This window comes from Trachemys scripta, chromosome 10 (assembly GCF_013100865.1).
Source record: "Trachemys scripta elegans isolate TJP31775 chromosome 10, CAS_Tse_1.0, whole genome shotgun sequence".
NCBI lineage: Eukaryota > Metazoa > Chordata > Testudines > Emydidae > Trachemys > Trachemys scripta.
The window spans coordinates 55,831,726-55,846,340 of record NC_048307.1 but is presented as its reverse complement, the minus strand read 5'-3'; the positions used below and the strand labels follow the sequence as shown (position 1 = coordinate 55,846,340).

Sequence of the window (14,615 nt, the reverse complement as noted above, 5' to 3'; positions counted from 1 at the left end):
TGGGAGTGGACGACAGGGGATGGATCACTTGATGATTGCCTGTTCTAGTTATTCCCTCTAAAGTATCTGGCATTGGCCACTGTCAGAAAACAAGATACTGGGCTAGATGGACCATTGGTCTGACTCACTATGGCCATTCTTATCAGCTCCTTTCACCAAGAAGCTGCAATTGCTAGTAATATGCTGCTTATGCATCTGTTTCTATAAGCACTGAAGTAGTATATTGTAGATCAGGAGTTCTCAGACTTTTTCACAGCGTGGACCATATCTTAAGAGAGAGATTGTCACATGGTCTGGACACTCAGTATGTTCTGACCACAACTGCAGTCCCCTGTGCAGCAGAGAAGAGGGTCTGTGCTTGCATGTGTGACCAGAATAGAGTTCCTCTGTTTGTGATTATTAAGCCCACCCTCACACTGGACCAAATGGATGCATGGTTAGCTTGGGCTGCTCCATCATCAGAATCTTCAATACTCCTGGATCTTATACCAGTGCATGTTCCACTTCTGCAAATCCATCTGCTCTCACTTTGCGGCTATTGTACCTGTCCCATAGCTTCAGCAAACCCTATCCCCTTTTCACCCACCCTGATTGCCTTATTTAACCCAGAGCAGTGCCTGCACTGCCTGCCAGCATCAACAATGTTTAATAATTTGTCTGTGCCTTCTTGCATAGTATGGTTTTGTGACAGGAAATCCTTTTATGATGATGGTGCACACCATAGGAGCCGACTCCGTGAGTGCTCCAGGGCTGGAGCATGAACGTGGCACACTCAGGGGAGGTGACGGGGACGGGGCGGGGATTTGGGGAAGGGGTTGGAATAGGGGCAGGGAGGGGGCGGAGTTGGGGCGGGGATTTGGGGAAGGGGTTGGAATAGGGGCAGGGAAGGGGTGGGAAGATGCGGGGTGGTGCTGGGCCTCATGGAAGGGCTGGGGTGGGGTGGGGGGGTTCAAGGGCCCAGAGTAAAGAGGGGAAGTCAACGCCTCTGATGCACACTGGCCAAACACTGCTGGGTATATCCTAGCCACATTTTGGAAACTCTGCTGGACTCCAATTGTTAAGTCATTCGCCATGTCTCTGGTGTGTTTCTGGAGAGCTCCTCTGACTATGCAATCTCTGCAATATGAGATGACTACCCATCAAAGTTAACTGTAGGAGAGTTGAATTGCAAGAGCTGAATTCCAGACTAATGTCTGGAAGCCTAGGGCAATAGACACATTAGAAATGAAAAGACAGATGATAATAATAATACTTAGCACTTCACACATTCAAGGCACTGTACAAATGTTAAATAATTAACTGAGACAGAATCATAGAACTTTGTAGCAAACTTTGCTTTTTAGTTCCACTAGATGTCACTGCAGCAGTGAGAGACAGAGGTAGGAAAAAGCAGGAGGTATTTATATGCAAAATTAGTATTCTTACCTTAAATTTTTATTTCTCCTATATGGATCTACTGCAGATCACAAGAGAATGCTAGATTAGATTTGCTAGGTCAACATGGTTTCCAGGAGCCCTGTTCTTCCACCACAGGATATTAACAACTCCTACTGACTTAAATAGGAGTTGCTTGTATCCTGCATTGTAGGGTCCCACAAAATACTAGTGATCAGATATGGATCACATATCATATATAAGGAAGCAGTATATTCAGTCCGACAACCTGAGTTTTGACAGTGTTTTTGTTCTGAAAATGCAGTGCTCTTTGTCAGAGAACTGGCACAACCTAAATACAGTCAGGGATATCCACACTATCTCTACACATGGTAGGCAACGTTATAACATCTATAACGCTTTATTCCCAAAATCAGATGCTAAATGGTTTATTTCAAGTGTTAAACAGAGGTGGCGTTCTTGTTTAATTTGTGCTTTACAATAACATGTTGCAATAAACTCCATTGTTTAAAGACAGACAGAGGTCGATATTCTACCATTTGAAAACAGATTTAGAAAATCCTGAGAAATGATCAGCTAAACTAGTCATGTTGCATTACTGTATATTCTGGAACTTCTTTTCAACTAGGTGACCCATCACACTATGAACAACAATACAAATCAATATGCCCCAAGACATGTGAATGTCAACAATGGAGCAGTAATCAATAAAGATTTTTATAACCCATCTTATCATGGTTTGTCATCTATCTCTCCTTCCCGCTGCTTAATTGTGTTTTCTGTCTCCACGTGTATCAGTTTTTGGGTGTTCAGTCCATTTCTCTCCCCTCTGCTTTTCAAATCCACCAACAGCTCAGAAAGACACCTAAGTCAGATTCAGGCTTAGAATCAATTATTGTTTTTAATGATACTTTGCTCTCATTTAATGCTTGACATCAGTACATGTCAAAGAGCTTTACAAAGGAGGTAAGTATCATTATTCCTATTTTACAGATGGGGAAATGGAGGCACAAGGAGGCAAAGTGACTTTGCCAAGGTCACCCAGCAGGCAGTGGCAGAGCTGGGAACAGAACCCAGATCTCCTGAGCCCCAGACCGCTATTCTATCCACTAGGCAACACTGCCTCCCAATTCAAACATTAAACTCAAAGATTTTCTGCCTTGCAAAATATGCAATCTGGAGCTAAAACTGTATCAGGCAATGGGCTAGCTTTATTTTCAAAATAACATGTTAAGAAATAGATTTTAAAACTGACCATTAAACTGGTGGATTTAAATGATCACTTCTTCCTGTTACTGGCACTAGTACTTCAAAATATCTTTGTAAGTCAGAAAAAAAATTAATACTTTTCCTGCTTTTAATTTGTACTAACTTGACACTTTTTTTAAAAAAGAAAAATTAAAGCACTTGCCCACCCCAGCCTGGAGAGGTGAGAGTGTCTCCCTGAGCCCATTCATTCTTTGGCCTTTCTACGATGAGTGCAAAGGACCAGAATTGTGATGTGGTCACTCCTTTTCCTTTTAAATAATAAAATGCAGAGCATTCCTATGGAATCATGTACGGCTGGAAGGGACTCAAGTAGTCATCAAGTCTATCCCCCTGCACCGTGGCAGGATCAATTAAACCTAAACCATGCCTGACAATGTTTGACCAACTTGTTCTTAAAAACCTCCAATGATGAGGATTCCACACCTCCCTTGGAAGCCTATTCCAGAGCTTAACTACCCTTATAGTTAGAAAGTTTTTCCTAATACAGATGCTCTCAGAGTTACATAAACCCGGTGTACACAAATCCGAGCTTATGGAAAAAGATCCATAAGCTAGAAATAGGAGGGGTGGGGTTTTTTTTTTTGCATAATGGTCAGAGATACGTTTCCGACTTACGCAAAATTCGAGTTACGCAAGGGGAGCATCTGTATCTAATCTAAATCTCCCTTGCTTCAAATTAAGCCACTTACTTCTTGTCCTACCTTCAGTGGACACGGAGATCTATTGATTCCTGTCCTCTTTATAACAGCCCTTAACATATTTGAAGACTGTTATCAGGTTTCCCCTTGGTCTTCTTTTCTCAAGACTAAACATGCCCAGTTTTTTTTAACCTTTCCTAATAGGTCAGATTTTCTAAACCTTTTATCATTTTTGTTGCTCACCTCTGGACTCTCTCCAATTTGTCCAAATCTTTCCTCAAGTATGGCCCCCAGAATTGGACACACTATGCCAACAGAAGCCTCATCAGTGCCAAGTAGAGTGGGACAATTTCCTCCTGTGACTTACTCCTGTATTACACTCCACAATATTAGCCTTTATCACAGCTGCATCACATTGTTGACTCATTCAATTTCAATCTATAACCCACAGATCCTTTTCAGCAGTACTACCACCTGGACAGTTATTCTTCATTTTGTAGTTGTGTGTTTGATTTTTCTTTCCTAAGTGAAATGCGTTGTCCTTATCTTTACTGAATTTCATTTTGCTGATTTCAGACCAATTGCCCAATTTGTCATAGTGGTTTTAAATTCTAATTCTGTACTCCAAAGTTCTTGCAACCCCTCCCAGCTTGGTATCATCTGCAAATTTTATAAGTATACTCTCCATTATCCAAATCATTAATGAAAATATTGAATAGTATTGGATCCAGGGCTGAACCCCGTGGAACCCCACTAGATACACACTCCCAGTTTGACAGTGAATCATTGATAACTACTCTGAGTATGGTCTTTCAACTAATTGTGCATCCACCTGATAGTAATTTCACCAAGACCACATTTCCCTAGTGTGCTTATGAGAATATCATGTGGGACTGTATCAAAAGCCTTACTAAATCAAGAAATATAACATCTACTGCTTCCCCCATTCACTAGGCCAGTAACCCTGTCAAAGAAGGAAATTAAGTTGGTTTAGCATGATTTTTGTTTGACAAAATCATGCTGGCTATTCCTTATAACTCATGGTAAGGGGTCCAGGGCCAGGGGGGTTGGATAAGGGGTGGGCGTGGGGGCAGTCAGGGGACAAGGTGGGTTGGATGGGGGGGGGCTCTGGAGGGGGCAGTCAGGGGGCAGGGGGGGGGGGGGGTGGGAGTTCTTAGGGGGGCAGTCACCCTTATAACCCTATCATCCTCCAGGTGCTTACAAATTTCCTTTGAATCATGAAATCTATCATTTCATGATCACTTTCACTCAAATTGCCTTCCATCTTCAGACTCACTACGAATTCTTCCTTGTCGACCAGAATCAAGTCTAAAATGGCTGCCATCTTGGCTACTTCCCACACAAAAAGTTGTCCCAAATATATTCCAAGAACTTACTGGAAATTTTGTGGTTTTTGGTATTACTTTTCCAGCAGATGTCTGGGTAGTTAAAGTCCCCCATTATACCAGGTCTTGTGTTTTGGGTATTATTGTTGTTCTAGAAATGCCTCATCCACCTCCTCTTCCTGATTGGTAGTTTATAGTAGACTACTATCAGGATACCCCTTTTATCATTAACCAGTGACTCCCACCTCCTTCTGGACTTCAGAGCAAGGGTATATATTCTTGATATTTTCTTTTACCCCACCTGTCCTTCCTGAACAAAGCTATAGCCTATATCAATATTCCAGTCATGAGACTTATCCCACCAAGTCTCTGTGATGCCAACTAAGTCATAATTTAGCTTATGTACTAATATTTCCAGTTCTCTAATTTCCTTTGTTTTGTATTTTCCCATCCAGTCTTATCAAAGCATAATATCTAGACCAGGGCTCGGCACGCGTGCCGATTTTTAATGGCACGCTGGAGCCTGCCAGGACTCCATTAAAAATCCTGCCCAGCCCAGCCCGCTCTCCTCTGCCCTCCGCTCCCCCCGCGGGGGCAGGGAGCAGAAGCATAGCCGTGCGCACGGGGTAGGCAAATGACCCCACTCTCCCGGCACGGCAAGCCGCGGGGGCCGCGCTCCTGGGCCGGAGCGCAGCAAGCTGCCGGCCCCTCCCAAGCCTTCTCCCCTCCCCTGGAGCTCTGCCGCCACGCGCGCAGCACTCTGGGGGTAGGGACTGCGCGCTCCTGCGGGGCAGTCTTTGGCTCCGTGGGGAGGGAAAGACGCTCCCCGCTCACCCAGAGCCCTGCCGCCGCGCGCGCAGAGCTCTGGGGGCTGAGCCGCGCGCTACCGCGGGGCAGCTTATCAGGCTCTGCATGGAGCCTCATGGTAAGGGATCCAGGGCCAGGGGGGTTGGATAAGGGGTGGGCGTGGGGGCAGTCAGGGGACAAGGTGGGTTGGATGGGGGGGGATCTCTGGAGGGGGCAGTCAGGGAGCATGGGGGGTTGGATAGGGCATGGGAGTCCTGGGGTCTGTCAGGGGGCGGGGGGTGGATAGGGGTCACGGCAGTCAGGGGACAGGGAGCAAGGAGGGTCCTGGGGGGCAGTTAGGGTGGGGGGGTCTCTGGAGGGAGGAGTCAGGGGACAAGGAGCTGGGGGGGTTGGGAGTTCTTAGGGGGGCAGTTACCCAGCCCTCTCCCCTGAGCCCTGACCCCCCACACACACACACCTTGCCCTCTGCCCTGAGCCCCGCACACACCCCAGACCCCTGCCCTGAGCCCTCTACCTCCCTCATACACACCCAGCCCTCTGCTTGACTCCTTCATCCCCCCCCCACAATCCTAGCCCTGACTCTAGCACCCCCACACATCCCCAGCCCCCCCCTCTGCCCTGACCCTGCACCGCCCCACATCCCCAGCCCCCCCCACACCCTATGCACCGCCACATCCCCACCCCCACCTGGAGCACCAAAGGGGAGCTCCTGCACCCCCACACATTCCCATCTGCACCCCTCGCATCAAATGGGAGCTGCCCAGGTAAGTGCAGCACACCCGAACCTCCTGCCCCAACCCTGAGCCCCCTCCCTCATTTTAGCTCCTGGCCCGACCCTTCACCCCCAGCCCTGTGCTCAGTGCACTGCCACCCTCAGCTCAGTGCAGAGAGAGGAAGAGAATGGCCAGAATGAGGGAGAAAGTAGGTACCCACTGTATGTGGGGAGGGCCGGGACCCCAGACTGGCAGCGGGCTGAGTGGATCCAGCAGCCAGGATCCCGGCTGGCAGGAGCCGGCGGATGGAACCCCTGAGCGACAGTGAGCTGAGCCACTCAGTCCACTGCCAGTCAGGGGTCCTGGCCGCCGGCCCCACACAGCCCGCTGCTGGTCTGGGATTCTGGCTGCTGGACCCTTGCCAGCCGGGTTCCTGGCCGCAGGCCTCACTCAGCCCGCTGCCGGCCAAGGTGAACAGAACCCCAGACCAGCAGCGGGCTGGTGGCGTAAGATCAACATTTTAATTTCATTTTAAATGAAGCTTCTTAAACATTTTGAAAACCTTGTTTATTTTACAATACAACACTAGTTTAGTTATATAATATATAGACCGGGGTTGGCAACGTTCGCTCGCCCGCACCGCTTCTCGCCGCCCCCATTGTCTCGGGACGGTGAACCGCGGCCAGTGGGGGCCGCGATCGGCCAAACCTGCCACGTCAGCAGGTAAATAAAACTGGCCATGCCCGCCAGGGTGCTTACTCTGGCGAGCCGCGTGCCAAACGTTGCCGACCCCTGGTCTAGACTAACTTTACCCAAGAGTGCTCTAAAGCTAAGAATCTGCCACCTTTTGTGAATGCACTATGGCACAGAGTATACAGAAACATAATGACTATAATCACCATCTTTATTGTGCAGATGCTTTTTTGAGTGAGGGGTCAAAGTATTTTCTGTATAATCAAAGCTTTTATTTAAAAAGTATTGGTTTAGCCCTTCTAGTTACAAAGAAAACCTTCCAACAGCTGCTGCTCTGACCATACAGCATTAGGGGAAAGTGCAATTTATAACATTTTCAATGCAGAACATATAAATGAAGGTGTTTTGATGTTTTTAAATATAAGGGGCCTGATTCCCAGGTCTGTTGAGAGCACTTTGCGCATACGTAAAATCAGCAGATCTGTCCATAAGGATTTCTCCTCCCCAGTAGGGAGACAGCAAGCAAAAGGGGATCTGGCCAGGACACCCTTTGACCTGGCCAATCTCTGGCTGCTGAAATAGTCCTTTTGGGGCTGTCAGTGACTGGCCATAAGTTAGAGCAGCTCTTAAGACAAGGACCAGACAGGTCCCTGGTTAGCCTCGGGGTTGAGGGAGCATAGACATGTCATTCAGCATAACTCAGCCAGACCAAAGAATCTGATTCAAGATGATCAGTTTTGTAGCCACTGAATGTAAATATCTACTTTGGCCATGTATGGTAAAATGAACTTTTAAAAAGCATCCAAATGATTATGTATTACAATATCCAGAGGGGAGTGTAGGTTGAATGAGCACCAACAATTCTGGGATAGTGGAGGAAGATTCTGGGAGTTGAAGAAGGAAATGCGAGTGATTTAAAGGTATAGGTGAAAAAAAATAAAGTGAGAACAATTTGGGATAGAACTATTATAAAAGTTAGCCTGTAAACCTTTGAAAGGATCAGCCAATCAGAAAAGCAATTCTTGGTAACAAAAATGCATTCATGCGATAGATACCATTAGATTTCTGAGATCCCTTAAGTGACATATTGTATTTAAAAAAAAATTTAAGTTTACTTACATCCTCAGATTCAAAGACATGACATATCATTTTGTACTGTTTCTTTCCCTCTTGGGCACCAGGTGTCGTCTCTATACAGTCTTGAGAAGCAGACCTTGGCATCCGGCGTCTTGCCATTAAAACAACGATGTTACCAATATCAGCAATATATGAGATTGTGCGCAACGCATGATCCATCATAGTTTCCTACACAAAACAAAAGATAAACAAAAATGTTCCACATGCACAATATTACTCCAGAAATGTCACTTTTCCCCTCTCCCATATTGTCTAATTTCTTGAGCGTGACAACAGACAGCTAAGCTTGCATCTCTTTGTGCAGTTTATATGGGGCCAGATCCTGCAGCCTTTATTCAGCCAATTTCTCAAACAAAACTGCCATTGAAGTCATAGCCTGAGTTACTGAAAAGCCCTGGGCTTCAATGGAAATTTTGTCTGAATAACAACTGCAGATATTTAGCACACGGGCCCTATTACAAAAAGTTAAAAAGCATCAGGCCTCAAGTAAAAAGAAAATATGTTCCAATATTTTAGAAATAATTTCATCATGTTTGAAAATACATGGCTTTTGCAAACAATTAAACTCCAAAATAAAGCAGTGACAGAAGCTGTTTATAACAAGATCATGAGCATTACTGCTATGTCAGACAAGATAAAGAAGGATTCAACAAACCATAAGGTAACATTTTCCGAAATACAAAGTTAACATTTTCTTTCCTCATAATGGATTGTAAATGTTGTGTTGCCTTCTTCTCATTACGAGGGGCAAATTTTAACATAGATATTCTTCCTCCTTCCTCCTCACCATGTAAGTCACACCAGCTAGGACACAGATATCTGAAAGGGAGGTCAGCCTAGAGTCTAGATTCAGAAAGGTACTCAATGCACCCGTACTCTACTGAAGTCAATGGCACTATTTGCATGCTTAAAGTGAGGCACATGCTTTTTAGTACCTTTGCTGAATTAGGTCCTAGTCTGAGTTCATATCACCTCTGAATTTGGCCCTCTATGGATGTCTGTTGGCAAATGTTGGTTTCCATTTGCAGTATCTGTACAGGACTACTGAAGTTCAGCCACCTGTAGGCAGATGGATAACTGGTACACAATATGTTGCACAATAGGGGAGATCAGAAAGCTCTGGACAAATTCTCCTCTCAGCAACACGAGCATAATAAAAGCTAATGTGCCTTAGCTAGCATAACTAGTCAAAATCTTCCTCAGCCGAGTCAAATTAGGGTTTTCAGCCTGCCAACTCAGTTACACTGGACAAGCTTTGACCCCTGGATGTTAGCTGAGAAAAGCCTTTTGCTCCTTGATTTTAGGAAACAATGAAAACCTGCCCAAACTATGATCTGAGAAAGGTATCTTATGTAAGAACATGCTATTGCTCCAAAAGGTGAAAAAATAACTCTGGAGCAGTTTTTAAACACTCTTCAAAAATTTCTACCTCTATCTCACATCTTTTAGTACTGCATCCTCTTGGTGGATTACTTCTGCCTTTTAATTTATTTCTCTTTTTAAACTTTGTGACATTACCAGGGAAATCTCAGCTTACCATCTCCAGATGCTTTCTCCCAGGAATGTATCATTATGGAACTAATAAAGTTATCCTTGGGCAAACATGAAGTCAGTGAATGTTTGCAATCACGGAAGAATTTTTTTTTTTTGGTCACTGAACTTGTTTTATCCCGGATATTACTATGTATTTGTCTTTTGCAATGATCTAAATCTTTGCGTTATTGATTTCTAGTTTATACTTCTGTCATTTGTTTGTTCAATCAAAAAGCAGTGATCTCATTTTTAATCATGTCTCCTTTGCACCACTGGGTATAAACTTGCAGTAAGTTTTATTATTAGTGAACTTGCACTGAATATGAATAAATGAATGTGGCCCACCAGCTACCTTACAAGATTCCTCATTTATGAGGTGTTCTGCAGCTAAATAACGCTATTACAGTTCTGAAAGAACTTTAAACATTTAGAATTGTAAAGCCAAATAGTTTTTTGTACTGATATTCTAGGTAATTGTAAATTTATACAGGTTTTAAGCAGCACTCTTGAAATATTTGATTGTTATTTCGCCTGAAGAGATAAAACATCCATCAAATCTTCTGCTTGAACTGGAATACAAGCACTTGTTCTTGAATCAGTGCTTTCTGAATCTTCCCCGTGCCGCAGGTATTTAGTCTGAAATCAATATATTGTTTTATTGTTTCCCTTTTAAACATTTCGGGCCCTTGTCCAGGAGAGAAGGGGGCCTCTGTAGCTTGTGGCCCATGTAAGGTCTGCAGCTATAATTCCTGGCTTTGCAGCTGCGGGGGGCTGCTCCCTGTTCCCAGAAGGGTGCTTTTCCATTGGTGGTGGACATGCAGTGTGATGTTACATATGTGATGTCAGATTTCATCCAGCCCAATTGAGATATGTAGCAATTGGGCTAATGAAAGTGAAGTGATGGCACAGAGCAGATTGTTGTGAACGGAAACAGTCAAAGAACTTTTTCCACCCTACAGCAGTCTGACATGTCATGTAGAAACATTAACAAACAAATACCCAATGGGTCAGTGCTGACTGAGTGAGGCTATGCAGTCAACCATCTTGAGGGGGCTCCTGTGATTTAGCTTTCCTCCTTGGCCCCTCCTCAGCAACCTAACGCACGTAACACATTGGGGCTTTGCCTTTGGCCTTGTTCAGCAGGATGACCTGCCTCCTGACCTTCTGCAGAGCCACTACATATGGCTTTCTGGGACCTGTGTGACTCAAAAGCGCATGGAAAACTGTTATAATCAAAAGAGATATCTTGATATCAAGGAAATCTTTCAGAGTAGACCTAGATATCAGCAACTCCAGAGCAAAATGTAAAGCCTGCTTTTGTCCTTGCTTTCCCTAAATATCACCACAATAATAGCACCAGTCCCTTCTGGCTGCAGGAAGGAGAAAGAGATGCTCTTGCATACACTTTAGAATTCTGCAACGTGTTTACCATCCAGCATGGCAGGGGCCATATTAGAACTTAGATGTTCTATGTTGATGCCCACATGGCACAGTAAGACCCTGCAAAATCTCAGCTTCTGTTAAAAATATGTTTCTAGTCTTCAAGGTTATGGAGATAATCCTGAGATGTGAAACAAGCATAACCTTAGTGTTCTCTTTCTGAGTCTGCAGGTAGCTTGATGCACTGTCCTTGTGAGGTGTGAACACCCCTAGTGTCCATGACCCTCAGTGGGATATAAACTCAAGGTCAATTATGATATTTTGTATGTCATCAATTATACCACTGCTTACCATTTTTTCAAATGGGGTGGGAGTGAAGTCCAGGGGGTCAAATTGGGAGATACTGCAGGGAAGGAAATGCAGAAGGGAAAAAAGGAAGAGACATACAAGAACAGGTGAAAGAAAGAAACAGAGAACGGTGGATAAGTGAGGAAGAAATAAAAGGGTGGAAACAGCAGTGGTCCTACAAGTGAGATTGTTTTCCACTATGCAATGCTGAATGTGACATATAACTAAAAAAGTTTAGTGATTACATAAGGCCATATTCTGCCCCTGACCCTTGTGTAATTGTCACAGTGGCAGCAGTGGGAACTCTGCCGTGGATTGAAGGTCATATATAGTGGAAAATGTATGTCCTGGACCACAACCCATAATTTTAAAATGCAATTTGATCCACTCCAAAGAATGATTTGATCCTTCCACCCCTTCTCTAGCTATTCATTAGTTAATTCTTGTCCTTATGGAGGTAAGGAGTCACATATCTGGGTATTTATCTATCAAATTACAATGCTTCTCTCCCAGGCCTGAGAGAACAGAAGAGTTTTTCAGGTCAGGAAGAACAATTGTTTTAAGAACCATAATACAGTGTAACTTGACAGAGCTCGAAAAATACCAACACTGATAACTTATCGGAACAACCTGGTCTATAGATTTTTCTAATCTCTTTTTTCCAGACACTATTCTTAAAATGCTTTTAATAATTCTTTTCAGTCTGAAATAAAACATTCTGTGTTTATCCCTAAATTGCGATAGATGAAATGTGATGATGACCACAGAAGGGCTTGGGGGTTTCTGTGAAAATCTGCAGGGTCCAGCAGCATCTATAAAGCTTCTCTCAGTGGAGGGGAAAATGTATTATAATGGACATCTCCCAGCAGGCGATGGGAACTCTGCAGGGAGAGTTGTTTTTCAGGAGACTGTTCCAAGTATCCAAATCATACACACAAGGTTCACAAGAAAGAATGGAGGTGGGGAAATAAATACATCTATGCATTTAGAGTTTCTGTCCCCCATGTCCACCACCCACGAGCAGGTCAGATTTTTTCCCTCCCAATCCTAAAAGTAGATTCTCTCCTGCTTCCCCCCACACCTTTCCATTGTTTACTACAACTAAATGTGGAACTAAACTGTATTAACTGCACTTGTCCACCTTTCTTTCTCTTCCTCCATCTCCATATTTTTTCTCCTTTTCTCTCTGCATCATTGCTCTTTTCTCCGCTCTCAGGGTATGTCTACACTACCCATCGGATCGGTGGGCAGCAATCGATCCAGCGGGGGTCGATTTCTCATGTCTAGTCTAGACGCAACAAATCGACCCCCGTGCGCTCTCCCGTCAACTCCTCACTCTAGCTCAGTGAGTGGCGCAGGCAGAGTTGACGGGGGAACGGTAGTAGTCAATTTATCGCAGTGAAGACACCATGGTAAGTCAAAGTACGTCGACTTCACCTACGTTATTCACATAGCTGAAGTTGCGTAACTTAGATCGATTCCCCCCCCCCAGTGTAGACCAGGCCTCAGTATCCCCTCCCATTACTTTCCCCCTTCTCTCCTTGTTTCTCTCCCTATCTCCCTGTCCCTAAATCCCCCATTTGTCTTCTCTCCCCTAATCTCTCCATCCCTTCCTATCTGGATCCTTAATCTTTCCCTCTTCCCTATCCCAAGTCTCCCTATCCCAAACCTCTCACCCATATCTCTTTCCTTGGAAAACCAAATATATCCTCCCCCCCACCCCCAGACCTGGTTCTCCTTCTCCCAAATGGCCATCTGGGTTCCCCTTCATCCAAATCTCCTTGCCTCTACATGTGTTGCTCTCCTAGAAGTCCCTGTTGCTACCCCTCATGGATTTGTTTCCCATATCCTGGTTCCCTGATTTCTTCATTCTCCCTTTCATATGTTCCGTTTTTCCTTCTTCTTTGGTGGCTCCCTCCTCTCCCCTTTTTACCAGGGAAAAAGGACTGTGGCTACTCTGAGGGTCAGTTGATTAAATCTGAAGCAGATCTCAAAGGAGGGTTGGGGGCGGGGGTAGGGGCAGAGGGGTTGCATGTTCTCCCACAGCCCTCCTGGTGGCTGATGGCTGCCAGGAACTAAATAGGAGCTGGGAGCCTTTACCTGTACAGTTCCTGTGGCTGCACTGTGGGAGCACGAGTCAGAGAGCTAGACAACTCAGAGACCTTCATAGGACCACTCCCTAGGGTGGACACTGACTCAGAATACTAAACGCTCCGGTACTTCTGGAATGGCGTGGACACGCCCCCGCCTGCGTGACCCCACACACACGGTGTGTGTGAGATCACATCAGTGGGGGCAGAGCAGAACACTCTGAAAAATGGTATCCCATTGAACATCAGCTTTACCAGTGACTGGGTTGTGGAGTCAGGGCATGTAGATTTGCCAACCTCATGTTGTTCCTCACCTCTCCTGCTGCTTCACTATCCCAGCTTTTCCACATTGTGAATATGAGAAGCAGGAGATGGTTGCTGTGGCACTTGTGCCAATTTCACTCCCGGACTGCAAGCCCAGCCCACAGAGCAGAGCAGCTAGAGATCAGAAGTATGGCACTTTGTCAAAAGCGGGGTTATTTCTAACACATGAGTTGAACAGGTGGTCACACAGAGCTGAAAATATCACGTGTGAGTGACTTCAGGCTGGTAGGGGCAACCATTTGCTAGTTTTGCCTATGGCAACAAACTCACTAGAACCACGGGTCCAAGGTGACAATATGCCTTACTGCCACTACTGACCCAGTTCAAACCCCAGCATAAATCAAGTTAGATGTCTTGTGACAATTTTTTAGTGAAATTATAATTCTTTTAAACCAGTTAGTACCACCAGATGCTTCCATGCATGACATACAATAAAATTACATAAGGGTTAGAACACTGAATTAATGATTGCAGAAAGTGGTTTTATATAATTGACAGATATAAAACTGCACACTGCCTGTGCCAGCTGCTACACCAGTTGATATAGAGCCACAGTAATGAAGCCAGTCAAGAAATCTCTCTAGCACTGGTAAAAACACAGTCAAGCTAAAAATGCAAATACTCATCGACAGTGAGTACTAAAAGACAGGGGAAGCAAAGCCTCCGGCTACTCTGAGACCTGCTGTACACAGAAAAATCAGCCACATTCGAAGTAGGCTTTAGTAAAATCCTTTAACATAATCAATTCCAATATCAGATTTTTATTTTTGTTCAATATACAGGGCCAGACTCTGGTACCCTCACTCATAGTGAATAGCACTTGTGGAATAAGGTAATACTCACCTTGAGTAAGGGTATCAGAATCTGCCTCAGGGTGCTTTTGCTTTTCCTTGTGTGTAAAGCCCATTCAGTGTAACTGCTCATATTGAAATATTTAAGGAA

At 44.8% G+C, this 14,615-nt stretch overlaps 1 protein-coding gene across 8 annotated transcripts in view; it reads right to left on the bottom strand.

Annotated features, from left to right (window-relative positions):
• The window catches only part of APBA2 (amyloid beta precursor protein binding family A member 2), a 322,283-nt gene that overhangs the window by 94,813 nt on the left and 212,855 nt on the right, over positions 1-14,615 (bottom strand). For all 8 annotated transcript variants that reach the window (XM_034784918.1, XM_034784917.1, XM_034784914.1 and 5 more), the window contains one exon: positions 7,981-8,166. In XM_034784918.1, coding sequence (XP_034640809.1) covers positions 7,981-8,166 — 186 coding nt within the window. The remainder of the gene's footprint in view (positions 1-7,980; positions 8,167-14,615) is intronic.